Source organism: Electrona antarctica, assembly GCF_951216825.1.
Source record: "Electrona antarctica genome assembly, chromosome: 23".
In the NCBI taxonomy this organism is placed as follows: Eukaryota; Metazoa; Chordata; class Actinopteri; order Myctophiformes; family Myctophidae; genus Electrona; species Electrona antarctica.
This window is the reverse complement of record NC_136804.1, coordinates 34180036-34192535: the sequence shown is the minus strand read 5'-3', so window position 1 is coordinate 34192535 and position 12500 is coordinate 34180036. Positions and strand designations below refer to the sequence as shown.

The 12500-nt window shown below is 47.4% G+C and overlaps 1 protein-coding gene across 1 annotated transcript in view; it reads left to right on the top strand.

Moving 5' to 3' along the window:
- The window catches only part of prrt4b (proline rich transmembrane protein 4b), a gene marked incomplete at its 3' end in the record, with an annotated part of 35253 nt that overhangs the window by 1331 nt on the left and 21422 nt on the right, over positions 1-12500 (top strand). Inside the window, exons 2-3 of the mRNA XM_079493833.1 lie at positions 8674-9646; positions 9683-9869. Coding sequence (XP_079349959.1) covers positions 8759-9646; positions 9683-9869 — 1075 coding nt within the window. The 5' untranslated portion in view covers positions 8674-8758. The remainder of the gene's footprint in view (positions 1-8673; positions 9647-9682; positions 9870-12500) is intronic.

Sequence of the window (12500 nt, the reverse complement as noted above, 5' to 3'; positions counted from 1 at the left end):
ACAAACCATGCATTAATCACTATAGCTTTGTAGTATACTTCAGCTATTTGGAAATAGCCAATCTATACAAGCTTGCAGATCTGCTATTTTCATTAAAAATAAATACATTTTAGACATAATAAAGGTGGTTGCACACTGGACGCGCGTTTTACGGAAAACCGACGGAGAAACGCTGCTAAAAATCCGAAAAACGCGCTCTGTGTGCAGGGACCTTAACTTCATGTGAAAGGGGACATTCTGCACAATGAGTATAGCCTACTTTTACTCTTGGTACTTTTAAGTATATTTTGATGCCAATACTGTTGTACTTTCACTCAAGTAAATTTGGATTACCGGACTTTGGGCAGTATTATGCATGTCTCAAGTACCAGGTCTTATTACTTAACTTAAGACCTGGAGGCGTGATCAATGCCATTTGGCCACTCAGAATGGCCAAATGGCATTGATCACGCCTCCAGGTCTCCAAGACCTGGTACTTAAGACACGCATAATACTGCCCTTTGACTTGTAAGTAAGTGTTTCTATATTGCAGTACTGATACTTTTACTAAAGCATTTTTCTTTTTCTTTTTTTTTTCTTTTAACTTTTTCCACCCCTGACTGTCAGCATGACTCAGGTGGATGCTAGTTGTGGTTTGAACCTGTTGGAACCGTGCCTGCATGTTGTGACTGTCACCGTGACCAGAAGGTATACAGATATAGGTCATTCCGGGACACGGGTTTGGAGCGGTATACACCTCGTTATGGTCAATAACGGACAGGGACTATTGACTGTGACTGTGACCGATGAGGCCATTTCTCTGTTTCTCTGTGTATCTGTTTAGTGGATTTCTACGCGCTGAACACCCACATGAACCTGGCTGAGTTCAGTGTGGGTTACTGTAGCAACCGCTGTCAACCTGGGCAGCCCTATTATGGGGGCCTGGTGTCATAATGGGCGAAAACTGGCACAAATGTTCAAGCATGTCTACATTGTAGTATATTGCTGCTACTTTCGCGCTTCACCTATTTTTAAACATAATTATGTTCGTATAATCGGTCCTCGCTAACTAACTATGTCAGTCTCCTCGCTGCTGGTGGGCTATGGGTGGTACAGACTAGAGACCATGCCTACAGATTCCAAGCTAATGGAAACTACAGCCTTTCTATTCCAAGTTAAAAATGCTGAAATTGAAGACATTGTTCTTGCACAACAAAACATTTGAAATCGAATCAAATCTGCATAGCACTTTTTAGACTTAGATAGCATTTGAAACAGACTTATAGCATGTCATGTAGACAGCACAATAATTGCATTGTATGTAGTCATAGCACTTCATAGTATATATGTACAGCATAGTATAGTATATATGTATAGTTTATATGTACAGTATAGTGTCATTATATAGATATGTTCTAGTTACGTTCTTAGCTTACGCATGTTCTTGATAAATGCATTTTATATATGTGATGTATTCCCATGCTTTTTGTTGCTCTGGATTAAGAGCGTCTGCTAAATGCCTAAATTGTAAATTGATTATGCGTCACTGTCTGGGAGGCAGATTTCTGAACCGTCCACATCGGGGGATCACAGACCGAGTAGACAAAACATGACAAAACACACCAATTACAAAGATGGGTTGAAAATGCGGGTGAAGTGCTCCGGACCTTTAGCCATTTAAACGTTATATAACTCCAGTCAATCAAGGATATAACTTATATCCTTGATTGACTGGAGTTCCCCAGGTCACTATACTTGGTCCAGTCCCCTTTTCTCCCCTACACCAAGTCACCGAACATCGCACATCTGCAAGCTCATGACCGTGTGAGCTTATAAAGCCTATGCTATTTTCGCTGAATGTTACTCCTCAGAAGAGGGACGCTAGGGTTTGTGTGGTTAAGTAACACGTCTGAAAATACTCCTTCCACAACTGACTATATGGCTACTTCCTGGCCTAAAGAAGAAAAGCAAGGGCTCGCAACTCACTTTGTATAATGCTCCAAGTTATTTATTCACGATCCCTGGTCTAACCAAGCAGTATACACTCACTCATATCGTCTCTGTCGGGCGGAAACCTCACATGTCCAAAACTGTTACTTTTCAGGATTTAAAACGAATGGTAGCATGAGATCTACAAGCTCGAGCTTGCAGTTGTGGTACTTTTGATGCTTTTGTGTGAGGCTCTAGTGTGGTCAAGTAGGTCGTTGATGTATGGAGAAAGAAAACACAAAAAGCTAACATTTGCATATAAAAGGATTCTGCCCGACAGCAACGATAGTAGCCTATGTGAACTGGTGGCTACAGTCAGACGCAGCACGTGTGCAGTACTGTGTACTGCGTTGACATTCCTTTGTGGATTCAAGGCCGAGGGAGACAGATAGGACAAAGTTAAAGCTCCCTCCCTCTGTGCCGGGAGCATCAATGGGACAGAGTCACGTGCGCGCGCGTGCACACACACACACACACACACACACACACACACACACACACACACACACACACACACACACACACACACACACACACACACACACACAGACAGACAGACAGACAGACAGACAGACAGACAGACACGCAAAACGGTCACATGTGTACAGTCCGTGCACAGACACACATACCAGGCAGGCAGAGGCTTTCACATGTTCCGCTACAAGAATGAAAACACATGGTCATACATTTTACACGTGTCCGTGTACACACACACACACACACACACACACACACACACACACACACACACACACACACACACACACACACACACACACACACACACACACACACACACACACACACACACACACACACACACACACACACACACACACACACGGGCCCACGAAAACACCGGAATACATAAAAACAAACCGTAAACATAAATAGTGGGCCACTGGCAGGACGGGGGTTAAATCACTCTATTATCCAATGGCGTGCCATTGATCGTGGAGCCTTGGTGTGGTTATGGCAGGCTTGTTAAATAGTAATGGCACTGGCCCACAGTCCATCCATCTCATTGGAGATCAGCCCTCGCTCCAGCAGATATCCATTTCAATCGCTCAATTCGTGCCTCTAATACGGTGGGCAACTTCATGCCCTTGAATCACAATATTTCATACTCTCTCTCTCTCTCGATTCAATTCAATTCAATGGAGCTTTATTGGCATGAGAAAACATACGTTTACATTGCCAAAGCAAAAGTGGAACAAAACAATCAAGATAAAACAATACAATAAATATGTAAACAGAGCTGTGTTACATTAACACTTTGAGTAATACTATCTTGTGAGACTATAAAAGATTGTGCATTTTCTGTCAGAGATATTAGTTATACATCCATATAGGAGACGCTTTATACTTGAAGTTGAAAGTTGACAGCAGTGTATCAATGTTTTAAACATTTGGTGGTTTTCAAACTCTCATTGGGTGATTGTAATCCGTGGGAAGTACTGTACATGTCTCCGATGTCCTGGTACAGTGGACAGACGTTAGGAAGTGTAGCTCAGTCTCTCTCTGTGTCTCTCTCTGTGTCTCTCTCTCTCTCTCTCTCTCTCTCTCTCTCTCTCTCTCTCTCTCTCTCTCTCTCTCTCTCTCTCTCTCTCTCTCTCTCTCTCGGAGTTGCTTAGCGATGTATAAGTCATAACGTGAGAGAGGTGTGATAACGCACCGCTCCCACAGGGAAGAACGTAACGGAGCCGCAACCTGATTTAAGCCAAAGTGGCTGACACACATACACACACACGCGCACGCGCGCGCGTTTGCACTTTACTTATCATGAGGAAAGCATTAGCTAGATAGCATTTTATGTAGACATAGCACTATATAGTATACAGTATGCATAGTTTCACAATATAGATATTCCACTGTTAGGTTCTTAGCCTATGATTCATGATGACTTGATTTTATGTATAGGTGTGTCTCAGTGTCTGCTTAATGCCTAAATTGTAAATTGTGACGTGTTTTTTAACCCAACTCAGCTGCGCTCACTAATGTCACGCATTGAAAACAACAGGTCCAAAGCTCACAGTGCATCACGCTGTCAGCCGTTGTCTTTCTGTCTTGTTCTGTTAATTCTCTCTGTCTGGCCCTTTGCGTCAGGTCGTGTGTCCCTGTCAGGTCCTGTCAGGTCCTGTGTCCCTGTTCTGTCAGGTCCTGTGTCCCTGTCAGGTCCTGTGTCCCTGTCGCTGCTGCAGTTCCTTGTTCTGTCAGGTCCTGTGTCCCTGTCAGGTCCTGTCAGGTACTGTGTCCCTGTCAGGTCCTGTGTCCCTGTCAGGTCCTGTCAGGTCCTGTGTCCCTGTCCTGTCAGGTCCTGTGTCCCTGTCAGGTCCTGTCAGGTCCTGTGTCCCTGTCCTGTCAGGTCCTGTGTCCCTGTCAGGTCCTGTCTTCATTGGGTCCTGACAAGCCTGATTAATGCTGATGTACTAGCGGAAACAGCAGACCTGCAATAAGACGTCACGGATGCGACGGCCTTTGGGCGTCCGACACCGTCGTGTATGAATTGGGCTTCAGGTCCTGTCGTTGTCATTTGATATGATTATCTCTGGGATCACAAACACTGTAAAATCCTTGGTGTTAATTCAATTCAGAGAGTCATACATACACACACGTGGAACCGACCAAATGGATCCGTTAAGAGACCTGTAAAGCATATTGGAAGAGTCACAGCGCAATCTGTGTCGTCAGTTCAACTCTGAGACGGTGCAAATGGATCCGCAAGAGTGACGTTAACGGTGGATTTGACCGTGATATGTGAACGCATTAGGGACCAGTTCATTAGTTAAGTGGTTGAAAGGCGTCCGGGGACCCTCTACTAAATCAGCTTAACCACATTCAGTGGTGGAAAATGTACTCACATTTTGTACTTGAGTAAAAGTATCAATGCTGCAATATAGAAATACTCTGTTAGAAGTAAAAGTCTAGAATTCAACATTTACTTGAGTAAAAGTAGTCTACAAGTACTGGAGTAGAAGTAAACGTATTGGAAATTGACTTTTGAGTGCAAAGTAAATTAGAAATAACTCAAAATTGTAGTAATTGTACTGTACTTCCACCACTGACCAACCCTATTTTATATTATATGCTATTCAAAAGTATAGCCGATGTAAGACTGTAAGCCGTTGTGAGCTTGTAGATTTTCCTTTTTTTTTGTAAGGAGCTGTTTGTAAAATCTTGAATATTTAGCAAATACCACTAAACTTTGAATAATTTAAAAAAAATTAAAACACTTGTATGTATCTTCTCTTCTGAAAAATATTTCCAGACGGTGGTTCTGTGGCTGCATGCATCAGTCCTCGAACTGAGAAACGCTTGAGAACCATTGCATTCCAGCTTTACCCTGCTGCATGGTATAGAACACATAGGGATGGGACGATAATCGTGAACGTTTATTGTGATAGAAAACGCTCACAATAATCGTATCGTGGAGATTTGTTTCGTTTTTTGGATTTTGGTTCACTGGGTTGAATTCGCCTTTCTGAGCTGCAAATTCAGTACCACTTTAATAAACCCTCTCTATTTAATAAAAGAGACCTGTGAAGAGCTATAGCGCGTACCAAAAATAGCAGATCTATACAAGCTTGTATATTGGCTGTTTTTGGCAGACCCCCCCCCCCCCCTGGAACAGGGATGCTGCGCTCACGAAAAAAGTTTTAAGCATATTTTGATGAATGCGATAATAATAGGTCATACGTCGCAATTAGTTTTGCCACAATAAGCGTGACGTTCCATTTCCATATCGTCCTACTCCGCATGATTACCATCCCTATACACTGCATGGCACAGCACAAATAGCACCTGCAACAATGTGCACGTGAAGGTGGTACCGAGTCCAAGTAACACTCTGAGAGGAGAGTGAAATCTGAGAACATGCACCAGCATAAATTATACACAATCCCAACACACTGTTAAATAATTGATCCATTACGTGTCAAATTTGCAGAAAAAGAAATGGTGGATAATTTGCTCGGCACCGAGATCGCATGCTAATTGAAACAATTTAGCGTGAAATATTTTTTTTTACCAAAATCTCACGTCAAACCGCCTTTCTTCCTTTTCGCAAAGCGGCACTAAGTACTGTATTTGCATCCCCAGTTATGTTCATTAGGATGTGTCTTGGGGGCCTCGGAATAGTTTGTGCCATATGATATGCAGCATGCATGTGTGGGCGGCAACATACTGTACAGTACAGTATGTGGGTACATAAATATGCCAAAGATGTACAGTATCTGATCATGTGTATTGTGTACTGTGTGTGTGTGGGTGTGTGTGTACTGTGCGTGTGCGTATGCGTGTGTGCGTGCGTGCGTGCGTGCGTGCGTGCGTGCGTGCGTGCGTGCGTGCGTGCGTGCGTGCGTGCGTGCGTGCGTGCGTGCGTGCGTGTGTGTGTGTGTGTGTGTGTGCGTGTGTGTGTGCGTGTGTGTGTGTGTGTGGGAGGAGGAGGATGTGCAGTGTCTTCCTTCAATGGGAAATCGATTTCACGGTATTCAGTCGAGTGTCATAATAACCGCTCGGTGATGTGTGGGCAGCCAGCTATAGCTCGCTGCATGCGTGACCCTAACCCTACAGCAGAGAGTGCTCACATCGCTGGGTGGACCATGCCCGCCCACCCACCCATCGCTGGGTGGACCATGACCACCCACCCACCCATCGCTGGGTGGACCATGCCCACCCACCCATACACCCCTGGGTGGACCATGCCCACCCACCCATACACCCCTGGGTGGACCATGCCCACCCACCCATACACCCCTGGGTGGACCATGCCCACCCACCCACCCACCGTCCATCGAGAAGTGGTGGAAGAACAACTCACATCTTTTTTTTTACTTAAAGGCATATCATGGAACCTTGTCCTGCATGTGTTAAAATAACAAAACAACGGTCGGTTACATTTGTTTTACCCATGCATGAGTTCCCTCCATTGGTTCTCAAAGTGGGGTCTGCGGGGACCACCAGTCAGTTCCAGGGGGTCCCCTGCAGCTAAAGTTGTTAAGGTAGCATCACAATCATTTTAACCATTTATTCGTTGGCTATTCACAAATGTCAGATCTACAAAAGTGGCATGGCACGCTGCAAGCTTGTATGCCCTATACACCTTCTATTTGTTTGCCTTTCATTTTTTTTTAATATATTATTGAAAATGCTACATGAAAAAGTGTGAGAACCCCTGCAGTGAATATTTGTGTATAAATGTACTGCAGTAGTTATACTTTCCGACCACTGGTGGACCCCCCCCCCCCCCCCCCCCCTCCCCCAAGGCAGGAACACAGAGAGGTACACATGCAGACTCACTCAGGTCAGCTCTAGGTGGGACACAGAGTCCCTGTACTCCTTCGTCACCGAGATCAAGGCTACTCGTATAATAGAGGCTGATTGATCGAGTACATGCGCGTGCGTGCGTGCGTGCGTGCGTGCGTGCGTGCGTGCGTATGCGTGTGTCTCTAGATGTCTGTGTGTGTGCGTGTGTGTGTGTGCGTGTGTAACAGCCATGGTCTGTGCTGTATGCTGAACAACGGAGAGATTGCATGGAAGGAGAGACGTACAGTATACGGTATAAGGGAGCCACCAAACGCGGATTGACAACAATTAGTAACGCCGTATTATTTATATACAGTGGAGAAGAAAAAAACAACTAGCAAGAAAAGAGTAATGGAGCTGGAGGCAGCCTCAGGATCTCTGCTGTGTGGGAAACAGACTGGTTAATAGAGTGATATGTATACTATGTCCTGTACTGATAGGCAGGCAGCTGTAGGGACTAGGGGGGCTTGACTGTGTTTTCAGATTGCAGAGAACCCTGTCTATTTTTTTCTCCTCTCTCATTTGAGAGCAAAACGCACTCCCACGCACTCCTACAGGCTTCTCTCTCTCTCTCTCTCTCTGTTTAAAAGAACAAATAAATCAGAGATTGAATGGGAACAGAGCTATGGGAGGAGATCACTTCTAAAGCACACAGGTTGTTGTTCTCCGAGGGAGAAATTCCATTGGTGCTCCAGTCCTTTCACTGAGGCAACTGGACAGTGACTTTGAACCAATCAGCAACCACCCCCTGTCCCCTCATTGTTAACTTGATGGCAAGAGGGAGCCCCTAACTCTACCCCCCCCCCCCCCCCTTCCCCCTATCCGCACATACGTGTTCACGCACACGCACACGCGCACACGCACACGCACACGCACACGCACACACACACACACACACACACACACACACACACACACACACACACACACACACACCGCGCAAGTCCACTGCACACGTGCGTTCAGATGTCTATAATAATATTGGTCAGCCACAAGAATTATAGTGTCCGACAGCCGTGAAGAACATCTGCACGTGAATAACTGCGTAGCGTAAACACTGGCCAACACTGTGTCTGACTGGGAAACCACTAATTATGGCATGCCGATAATACTTGTTGTTTGCGGTGTACAACATATTTTTGGTTTGCTAGCTTCAGCAGTCCGGTTTCATTTTCTTTTCTTTTTTTCCTTTTCTTTTTTTTCAGAGGATGGCACAGAGTTGCCATTGTGATATACTTCATGAAGTGCAAAAAAGAAAAGAAACCAGGTCGCTCTGACTCGCTAACTGAGAAACTGAGCATCAACCACAGAGAAAGTTTCACTTTCATAGGGTCAAAGTTATAGATGTCTGTCTGTGTCCTGAAAATGGTGTCACTCAGTTATTGCGTTATTTTCTTATAGGTGACAGAACGCCGGCCCAGTGGGCCACGGAGGGACCGGGACAGGACGAACAGAACCATGTGACCGCTCCACCCTCCGCCAAAGCATGCCTCGCCTTCGCCGGACCTGGGATTGGTGTTTCTGGTGCTGTTTGCTCCTCGCGGTTTACCGACTGACCCTCGCCGACGAGGAGGGCCTTTGGGGACCGGCGCCCTCCGAGGAACCACCCGGGCAGCAAACGCCTTCTTCCACCCAGCCTGGTTCTGTTCGGTGGAGCCCGTCTCTGCCAGAGTCCTCCTCGCTTCCATCACCGCCACCCGGCCTTCCCTTCAGCCGACCGGCCGGGGACTCCCAAACCGAGAGCGGGGCGGCCGTGTCGACTGAAGGGTCGAAGGAACCAATCAATCACTTGTTGGAAAATTCAGGTTCCGGGGAAGAGAGCCTTTCCTCCACGTCCAGGCCGCTGACCACTTCTACTCAGGATCACCTCGCCAGCATGACGCTAGAGATAAGGACGGACTCCGTCCCCGAAGGGACATCAGATTCTCCACGCAGCGGCGTGATGCGGAGTAACAAAGACCCTCTTGTCTCAGACTCTCTCTCTCCCAACATAACTTCTACCAGAGACATGCCTTTCTCCCACATTCCCACCAGCACACACACTCCGGCGCACGCAGCAACACATACCCACCCACCGCCTGCACAAACCGCAGAGCCCAACATGGACGCCAGGGTCAAACACCTCCCAGAGGAACACACTGACAACGAGGAAGTCACCGTTCCTCAAACGGAGGCGTCGATGGTGCCGCCAGGAACCACAGTTCCCACCGCGTTGGTATCCATAACATACCAACCCACGACAATAAACCCAGGCCTGCAGTTGGAGACCACACTGGCCAGACACCCGCTGGGGTCCGTCACCCCTGCGACAACCCCGGGAACAATGGCTGCAACGATGACGATGGAGGTAACAGTTAGCTCCAGCGCCACAGAGGTCACAGTGACAGACATTAGCTCCAGCGCCACAGAGGTCACAGTGACAGACGCTCAACCCACTCAGTCTGAGCCGCACTCTGGCGTGTCCGAGGCCAGATCTGGGCCAGTGGAGGAACACGTCTGGACACTCACCAGCGCCGCCGTGATCAAAGGCCAACACGTGTCGGAGGGCGTCAGGAGCACGTCTCAAGGGGCAAAGGTTAACTCCCCAATACCAGTAGGTAAGCAAATCAATAGCGGTATGTACCAAATCAATGAATGTGATCAATCAGCCACAGACGGGCTGTTGATTCCTTTCAATAAAAGGCGATCAAATGTCTGTCTGTCAGACAGATCAACGTGATCAATGGTGTTGCTGACTTCCTAAGACTTCAGTGGGAGCTAAAACGGTCCACAAGTCCAAATCAATTTGAAATCCCTGTCAACGCTTACTTAATTACAAGATGCTAAAGCTATACAATCCGTAAAATGTATGTCCATTGTCTCTCTACCAACACTGACAGGTAGGTACTTGCAATTATGTCCGAAACTACAAAGGTGCCCATTGTCTGCTTCAAATAACTTTATTGACAACCACTGCACATGTGCTAGTTTGTTGTTTGTAACATACTCCACCATACAGTTTGTTGTTTGTAACATACTCCACCATACAGTTTGTTGTTTGTAACATACTCCACCATACAGTTTGGTCAAAATAACATAGCATTCATTTTCAAATAAGTCCAGATCTGACGACTAGATTGCAGCAATAGGTCTTCATGAACGGACAATAATGAAACAGAATATTCACCTCCTACAGTACATTAACCGCATGTCTGAAGTAAAATCAGACAGAAGTAGCATGTGCTTAAATTCATATTTAGAAAATGTTTCAGATGTCAAACATTTCTGAGATGATGGAATGATGATGGAATGATGATGGTCATGGAAGGGGAACCTTCTAAAAGCTTCATGGGCAAAGAGAATCAACTTCACGGTCAAAATGACCTCTCAGACATGCTAGTGTTAAACTCATCTGACTTCTCCGTTGTACGGCGAAGAGCAGAATTAGCGGATCCACAATCTGAGCACACACGGCATGCCCCAAGACGCTGGGGACGCCAGGTTTAAAGTGGTTAGATACAGAGGAAGGTCAGCTGTGATTTGCATCAATAAAAGCATGCGCCCGCTCTCCACGCAGCGCAGGAGGGGGACGTTGCGAGTGCGAGTCATTTGGAAACGCTTTCACGTTGACATTGAGAAAACACCGTCCTTCTCCCCATGCGTACGCCCATCCCCCAGCTGCACTGCGGCGTAGGCCGGGGCTACATGGCGGAGTCCTGGCGCCTGGCAATCTTAATGACTCCTCACACGTTAGCCCCTCCTCCGCCCGCAGACAGTACACATTCATCATGGGAAGGTCATAGGTGGCTGTGCAAAATGATGAGGCCATTACTCTGGATACTCTGTGGGCTTCAGTGTGACGCGGTGGGGCATCGCAGGACAATACTAATTTACACACACGCCCACACTAACTCCCCGATGAGAAGGGATTTGTGTGGCTTTTATATGTCCGGGTGTGTTTGTTTGGGGCGAAAGGCTGTTGCCTGTGTGCGCGGGGCGGGCCATGCAGGTGGCTATTACGTTTGGGTTCTCGGGCTATACAACTCAGCTGCGGTATACGTCTGTACAAGCTGCTCAGAGCTGTCATGTTATGTCTGGAGCAATCAGTGTTGTGTCTGCGCCTGCCTAGCGTCGGTTTATCCATGGCGACGGGGATCTGCGACCGAGGCGGGGGGGGGGGGGGGGGGGAGGTTTCTCTATAGGATTGCATCAGTATTCCGAGCGCGCACTCAGCGAAAAACGCCACTGTTCCTTCGGGACCGTCCGTTCACCGCTGCCTGTTCATGGATGCTGAACATGCTTCGTGCCATTTAAGTCTCCTCCACCTCTCCCTCCTCCCCACTCTCTCTCTCCCTCCTCCCTCCTCCCCACTCTCTCTCTCTCCCTCCTCCCCACTCTCTCTCTCTCTCTCTCTCTCCCTCCTCCCCACTCTCTCTCTCTCTCTCTCCCTCCTCCCCACTCTCTCTCTCTCTCTCTCTCCCTCCTCCCCACCCTCTTCCCTCCCAGACTCCATCCATCCACACTCATGCCTCTGCGATGTGGAGAGCATGCATGGGGCCATGCCTTGGCCTTCTGACTCCAAGAACGAAAAACAGAGAGTAGCTCGTGGGTTTATCCAGGCGAGGATGAAACTGTGTTCCTTCCTGCCTCCCCCCTCCCCCCTCCCCCCCAGCTCCGTAGCAGATAGCAGATCCGCTCTCTGCTGGGTAACAGTCTGGGATTCTGCAGCGAGCGCCGAACGACTGAGCCAACATCACCGAAGGACACGCGATGAGACAAAGTGATGCTAAGAAAAAAAACATCACAGGGCACATCTGCATTTCCATGGCATGCACGCTATATCCCGCCACGCCTTAAGCTTGTTCCATGCATTATTCTGAGAATGTGTACATCTCATAGAGATACGTACATGTGCGCTGGTGTCGTGAACTGATAATAGCAGATCTGCAAGATCGCAAAGGGTCATATTTTGCCATGCTGTGAGCGTGTACATCTGCTGTATTCAGGCTGCAGTGGTGTGATGGTGTCCTTGATGAGGCAACTCCAATAGCAACACACGCGCGTTCCAAGACCAAAGAAATAAACGAAGAGAGCGAGCACAGCGTTCACAGCAACACCGTGCCTCCGTGGCAAACAGAGTTGTTGTGTCAGTGTGATTGTTTTTCTGTCATTGTCTGTGCTTTGTGCCTGAGGACCCCCTCGAAAACCAGTCGCTGCAACGCAAGGGGCTTATCCTCTATTGAAAGAAA